The sequence below is a fragment of the Phocoena phocoena genome, chromosome 9, assembly GCF_963924675.1.
Source record: "Phocoena phocoena chromosome 9, mPhoPho1.1, whole genome shotgun sequence".
NCBI lineage: Eukaryota > Metazoa > Chordata > Mammalia > Artiodactyla > Phocoenidae > Phocoena > Phocoena phocoena.
Window position 1 is genome coordinate 20,382,063 of NC_089227.1, and position 7,345 is coordinate 20,389,407.

General features: G+C 37.4%; 1 protein-coding gene across 1 annotated transcript in view; it reads left to right on the top strand.

Annotated features, from left to right (window-relative positions):
- The window catches only part of CCDC146 (coiled-coil domain containing 146), a 110,248-nt gene that overhangs the window by 88,988 nt on the left and 13,915 nt on the right, over positions 1 to 7,345 (top strand). Inside the window, exons 9-10 of the mRNA XM_065884064.1 lie at positions 4,214 to 4,309; positions 4,941 to 5,111. Coding sequence (XP_065740136.1) covers positions 4,214 to 4,309; positions 4,941 to 5,111 — 267 coding nt within the window. The remainder of the gene's footprint in view (positions 1 to 4,213; positions 4,310 to 4,940; positions 5,112 to 7,345) is intronic.

Here is a 7,345-nt window from a genome sequence, read left to right on the forward strand (position 1 = left end):
TTGAAACCAGTTGTTTTTTTTTTTTTTTTTTCCCATGCTGGAAACTTGTAGGATTTTTTACTTGCCTCTAAAATTTTTAAATTTCACAATGAAGTTCCCACTTGTGGGGCTTCTACTTTTAGCCATCGTGCTGGACACTTAGTGGGCTCTCTGTATATGGAAACTCATGTCTTTCAATTCTGAGACTTTGTCTTAAATAATTTCTCCAATTTTGTCCACTTTTATTTTATTGTTCTCTTTCTGGGACCCCTATAACCCAGATGTTGGACCTTCTAAAAGGGTCTTTTAACATTCTTGTCATTTTTTTCCTCTTATTTTTCATTCTTTTGTTTTTTGGACTTGTTACAAGGGAGATTTCCTCAACTTTTTCTTCCAGTCATTCTATTTAATCTTATATTCTGCTATCATATTTTAAATTTCCATGATCTCTTTTTCTCCTGTTTATTTCTTATAGTATCCTTATTCTTACTTCATATCTTATCTCACTGAAAATGTTAATGATAGTTTTTTATTTTTTTCTTCTTTCTGCCAATTACAACTTTCTTCAGATTACATCTTCCTGGTTTTTTGTTTGTTTTGGTGTCCTTGTTTGTTCTTTTCTCTTTCTTACTAGAAACTTTTCTCAAATATCTGGTAATCCTTATCTATCTGCTTATATTTAAGAGTGGGATACTGTAAAGCTAACTGGATGCCGTTTCTGATGATGAGGTTTGCCACTATAGACTGATCTGACTGGACACAAATATATCAGGAATCGCTCTTCACCAAAGAGGAAACTGTGGTAGAATGCTCACAAGTTGTTCATACTTTAATAAAGAAATGCTATTTATATTAGGATACTTCTAGCTATTAAGCTCATAAAATAATACTCATATAATGTAGAACTAACAGAAATGAAAATATATTAAAATTCTTTTCCTTCAGTGCTTTCAAGAAAAGTCTATGTTTTTGTCCTAGTTCAGTTTCAGGGACAGACTAACTTCCTCTTTGAACTTATGACTTATAATTAGCCCAGCCATAGTCCTACGCTGGCTGGCAGTACTTGAAAACAGTGGGTCAGGCCAGTCACTCCCAGCCTGAATGAACATTTCAAACTTGCATGCAATCCAAAAACAAAAAGATAAAAAAAGATAAGCATGAAGGGCTCAGCCTATTCTTCAAAATTTGTTTCCCCCTAGGGACAGTTGTTTGATTCTCTTAGGCCTTTGACTGTAGAGACTCTCCCAGAATTCTGAGCCACAAACCTCATGAAAATTTCAAATACTTTAGAAAAACATCGGAGCCTTAAAGAAAGGTTCACTGATATAAAATAACTGGGATGTTTACAACAGAATATGTCTAATTTCTTAACTTTATGAAAGTTACTGATGTTTATTCATATATTAAAAATGTCAGGAAGAACAGACACCAATCTATTAATGCTGCCTCCTGGTAACATCTGAAGTAGAGGTGGGGAGCAGAAGATGTTTAATTTCTTACTTTACTTACTGTTTTATTTATTTATTTTTGGTTACAATGAACACACATTAATTTTTTTTTAAATATGAAATGCTACTCTATAAAAATCTAAAATAAATAAGCTTACAAAACCTGATATATGCAGTTTGGGGCTCAAAAACAACGGTAAATTACTTTACCTCAATATTAGAACATAATTAGAAGTTTTATACTTGATCAGTTTTTTCCCCTTCCCATTAATGGAAGCTTCAGTCTAACTCCAGCCCATTTTCCAAATTACCTTAGAAAGATTTCCTTTCAAAAGGTATATCAATTAGGTTTACAATTTGGCTGCAAGAAGTAACAAACTCAATTACAGTAGCTGAAGTAAATAGAGGGTTGTTTTATTCACATAATAAAAAATCCAGAGATAGGCACACACCAGATAGTTTCACATAATGAAAAGTCCAGGATCCTCTTAGCTTTTTCTTCTGTCATCTTTAACATGTATATTTTTTTTCTCTAAGATCACAAAATGGCCATTCTGCCTTTGGGCATAAAATCACACAGAAGTGGGGAAGGGCAGAGAGGAAGATGCATATGGCAGATGACTTGGAGGACTCTGTCTTTTTAACAGGAAAACAGTCACTTTCCCAGGAGCCCTATGCAGGAGATTTCCACTTACATTTTATTGGCCTGTCCTGGCTCATCTCGTCACCCCCAAGTGCAAAGGAGTCTGAAGATTTTTTGATACATTGCAGCTCTGAACAAACTTGGGGCTCTGTTAGTAAGGTCAATGTGGCGCATAGATATTGGCTAGGCAGCCAGCAGGCTCTCTGCTACCAATGGCTTACCTTGTTACCTCTTCCATAAACCAAGCATACTTAATTCCTTCCTGAAACTAGAGGGGTGGGTTTGTGGAGAGTTGAGAAATGTGTCAGAGAAGCAGTTAGCCAGAGTTCAAAAATTAGTATCATTCACTGCAGTATTGTTTGTAATTTGAAACACTGGAAAAAACCTGAATATCTGAGACCTGAATCCAGGAAAATTTGTCAGGAGCCTTTAGTTGACAGAGTAGTTGATGAGTGTGCTCTCACCATATCTTCTGTAGAAAGCTTATAAGCTTCTCTAGTCCCCATTAGTATACATGTATAGATTTGCCTACACTTGGGAGCAAATCGTTTGGAGTAGCCCACTCCTGGACACCAGTTGCAGAGAAACAGACAGACACCAAGATGCTTGCTGGACTCCAATCTGTCCAGGAAGAATTAACTCTACTTTCCAGAAGGAGAAATCAAAGTCTTCCTCGCTGGCTTCTTAACTGTTCCATGAAATCCTTCCTGATTATTCAATTCTACGTTGAGCTCTCCATTTTCTGACCTGCTGTAGCAATTATCTGCTCATCAAAATCACAAGTTCTATGTATTGTTACATGGATTTCACAAGACCATGTCTCATCTTCCTAAGTCCAGTGCATGCTTCTCAGCAGCTAGCTCTCCATGCTAGGAGAGGCCATGGAAAGCAGGATGTCGTTGGGCATCTGTGGGTACAAAAGATGCTACTGACAATGCACAGGTTCCTGATTGTGGGGCATCCAAAGACACACTTCAGCTACTTTAAAAGAGTAGCGTAAACTTCAGAGGGATCCTGTTTAGTGACCTTTAAATCACTAAAGAGTATGATCTTCCCTTCCTGGGACAAATTTTAGTCAATATTCAATCCTGGTGCCTAGAAGTGTGTGCTGTCACAGTAGGAAATGAACCACATCAGATTGCTTTTGGTGTGAAGATCCAACTCTAAGTCTGCTCTGAGTCAAGTATGCACTCAGCACCCCAAGATAACCCTTCCTGTAACCCTGGATGGTACTCCTTCCCCATCAGTTGCTGCATGTCCTCTTCTCTCTGCTCTCTTCTCCATCATAAAGAATCTGATAAGCTCATTCCTAATGAGACAGCAAAGACTGATAGACTAAGATGTTGCCCTCTCTTCAAAGTACTTCAACAGAGGACAAAAGCACAAGCCAGTACAACTGAAATACAATGGTGGAGTTTCAAGTATCAACAAAAAAGTTAAGAGGTTTTTCTTTTGTGTAAGAACTTTCCAGGTACTCAAACTACTACATAAGAGTAGCCAACTATTCTGTTATTAACAGTTCCAACTATTCTGTTAATAGTTCCTATTAATAGTTCCTAATTTGAAATCTATAGTGTTTCATAAATGAATTCAGATTTTATAAGTATAATAAATATCATGTGAATATGCATGTTTCCAAAGAGCTGAGTCATGAGTTAGAGAGGCAGTAAAATACAGTGTTAGGACCATGGGGTCTAACTGCCTGGGTTTGCACATACGTCACTGAGGCAAGGTGCTTAAATGTCTTTGTTCCTCATTCTCATCTGTACAATTGGAGATAATATAACCTACCTCATGGGGTTATGTGAGGATTAAATAAGACCATATATATAAGCACTTAGAACTTTGCCTAACACATAGTCGTACTCTATAAATGTTAGCAACTGTTACTAGTAAGAGTTTTTATTTCCAAATGAATGAGAAATAGAATATTTGCAGCTGGTGAATTATAGATTTTTGACAAGTCTTCATATTTTAGTTTACCGTGACTTTATAAAGAATATTCAGCATAATAGGCAATTCCTTTAAGAGTAAGAACCATAACTTCCCTACCATTCGCAAAAGGTCGTGACAGGGTTGACTACATGACACTGAAGATTTCTTTCAATAGGTATAAATACCCATTTTAAACTCTGATTTCCAGATTGAAGCTATCCCTAAAGATGATTCTACATTAATTGAGAGAAGGCGAGAGCTCCATAAGGAAGTTGAAGTGGCTAAGAGGAATTTGACCCAGCAGGTTAATATCAACTTTCACTTAAGCTTCTATCTAAGAATGATTAAAGCAAACTTGTGTTTTTAACTGTGTTCCATGAAACCTCATTAATAGGAGAGTCATCAAAGAGAATATGATCCTACTTAATGTGGGTCTGTTTCTTTATCTCAAACTCCACGCCAAACCCATATTAAAATTTGGAAAAAAAAAAAAAAGAATGTGTTTTAACCAGCAAAAATTATACATATTCATGAGATTTTAAAGTAAAAAGCCTACTGGTTAAAAATGAACAATAAGTGTTTTATTTCAGTCACGTCTGATTTCAAATTTTGCTTATTCAGGCCACTGTCAAAGTGTTTTAAAACATGCTTTTAAAAAATAACTAAATAAACAAAAAAAACCATGCTTTTATTTCTCTTCAGAAAAGTACTTGAAAATGCAGTCTGAATAAGAAAAAGTTCTGCGTTAAACATGTTATCATGTTCGCACATTCTTTTATAAGATAAAGAAAATACTTGGTGCTAAGGCAGCAGAGTTACTTTTTGTGTTTTAACAAAATAAACTCTACATAGAAAATTTAAAAAGTAGTCTGAGATACTGGCCTTAGTGTATTCTTTCAAATAAATGCATTATAATATTTGTGTTTTTTCAAAAGAAAATCCTATCAGAAGCTGAGTCTAAGTTAGTAGAACAGCAACTTGCTGAAGAAAACAAGCTTTTAAAGGAGCAAGAAAACATGCGAGAGCTGGTATTCAACCTTGGCCGTATGACTCAAATGAAAATTGACGAGAAAGAGCAAAAAGCCAAGGATTTCCTGAAAGCTCAGGTAACTGCATTTTTGTAACCATCCACTAATTACCACAGGAGTCCAGGGTAGCCTCCTTTTAATACAATGTTCATCAGAAAACTATGATTTTAAGTCTGCTTCAAGTTCAGTGACTATACAGCTTCCCTAAACAAAACCCAACCATGCACTGAAAAATATTCCAAGGATTCAACTGGCAACAGCTAACAATCTAGAGGCGAAACGAACTAGGTCAATGACAACAAGCAGAGGATTTAAACAGATGACAATTTCAGTAAGAATAAGGTGGGTGCCTTCAGGGAACACGGCTGACAGGCACGCAGGTGTCTGTGATTCACCACCATCTCATAGTCCATTGTGATTTGCCCAGAACTCAGAAGCCACAGCATTAGACCACTCTCCTTCCCAAGTTCATCAAGCCAGCATCATTTAAACCAATCCTAGGACAATTACCCCTAGTAACTGCTTCACCCCATGACTTTCCTGGGCTCCTGACACAGAGCTGACCCAGTGCAACATCCCCAAACAAAACCAACAAGGAAACCAATAGCAAAAACAACCCTCCTATCATGCTAGCTAAAACTCTAATATTAGAATCATTTATTCCACATAAGGATTGTGTCCAGAAGTCCCCTGTTAAAAATGAATACGATATGACATGTTACTAAAATAGAATACCTGCATTTACCATGTGACCCAGATGTTGGCTCTTTCTGACTGCAGCTTTGTCTAATTCTGAGCAAGCATTCACACAGGGTAGCATTTCTTCTTGTTTTCCAGAAAGAACTCACATCAAAGCATTCGTGAGCCATGAGGTTAAATACAGATGAGAGAAAACTGGGGTGAAGATCTACATCACACAACCCACAGCAAACTATTCAAATTGCCCTTTAACTGTTTATTTCCCACCCACCCACCCACCCAAAACATTTGACAGAGAGAAACTAAAAGAAGTTTAGCATGGCTGGGCCATGGGAAGATGGGGAAAAGGGTGTCAAACAGTGAGACCAGAGAGCAGGAAAGGTCAGGTGGTGAAGGTCACTTAATCCCTATTGAGCAGTTTGGACCCTGGTCCCAGAAGCTGAGGGAAAGCCCAGAAGAGTTCATGGGGTAGTTGCGTTTCAGTAAAGAAAGGAAAGGCAGTGGCCAGGGAGGAACAGGGGAAAAAAGGCTGCCTGAGGGGAGAACGAACAGGAGCAAAAGGAGGAGAGGAGAGGACAGAGGGATACTTACTACGAGGAACATGGATCTGTTTTATGAACTAGACCATTTTTTAATTAATCTCAAAAACTGATACATGTGTTACCTATGTGTGACTAATCTATGTCAGCCAAATCTCATTACTAAATGAGCTAATTCAATTCTCTAATTTCTCTCAAAGATCAATTGCTCTTGAAATATGGAAATTAATAAAGGAAAAATATTGTTTTCCTTAAGTATTCTTAGCATTGGGAATTAGTCTGTTAAAGATCGGCTGTAATAAACTATAATTTTCTTAAGAGTCAATCTTATTTATTTTCACGTCTCATCCATATCCCTAAGATAAAAGGTGAAGGGGAGAAAAAAGTCAATGTTACTGCTACCTCCAAGAGGGAGTGGATGACACTACATTTTTTCTCTCTTTAATTCTTCATACACACAGTTACTTAAATAATAGTTTCTTCCTGACTCCCGTTCTCACTGAGAACAACATAAAATTGCTACATGTCAATCTTGGCTCTGATGCCTAGTTTCTTTTGAATAACCATATGGGTTTTGCTCTCGTGGTCCTTAAGGGCAGCAAAACTATTTCCTCTGGTTTCTACTAGCAAAATACTGTAATTCTTTGAATACGTTTCTCACCCTAGATAAAGGGCCCAGCATCTTTGTATTTGAAGAACGTAACTAGTGCGTTTAACATTTGGTATATATTGAGCACTTTGGAGATATAACTGCCGTCTTTTAAAATACTCATGTGTAATCTGTTTTTCAGCTCCCTATGGGGCTGGTCTCAGCATGGCGCTTCATTGTGTAGGAAAACACACCCACCGTACAAAAAAATGGAAAAGCGCTTTAAAAGCATGGCTTCAGTCTCACAAAACATCACAGAGCCTTCAACTCTTAACATTTATCAAAACTGACTCCAAGTCCCCTTCTGTCATCTATCTTCCACAAATTCCTCACTCACCCAGCCCGGCTGTGCTGTCCACAATCATTCCTCTGCTCTTCAAAAGTTTCCCGAACTTTTCCTCAAACCAACCTGGGCAGTCTCCTCT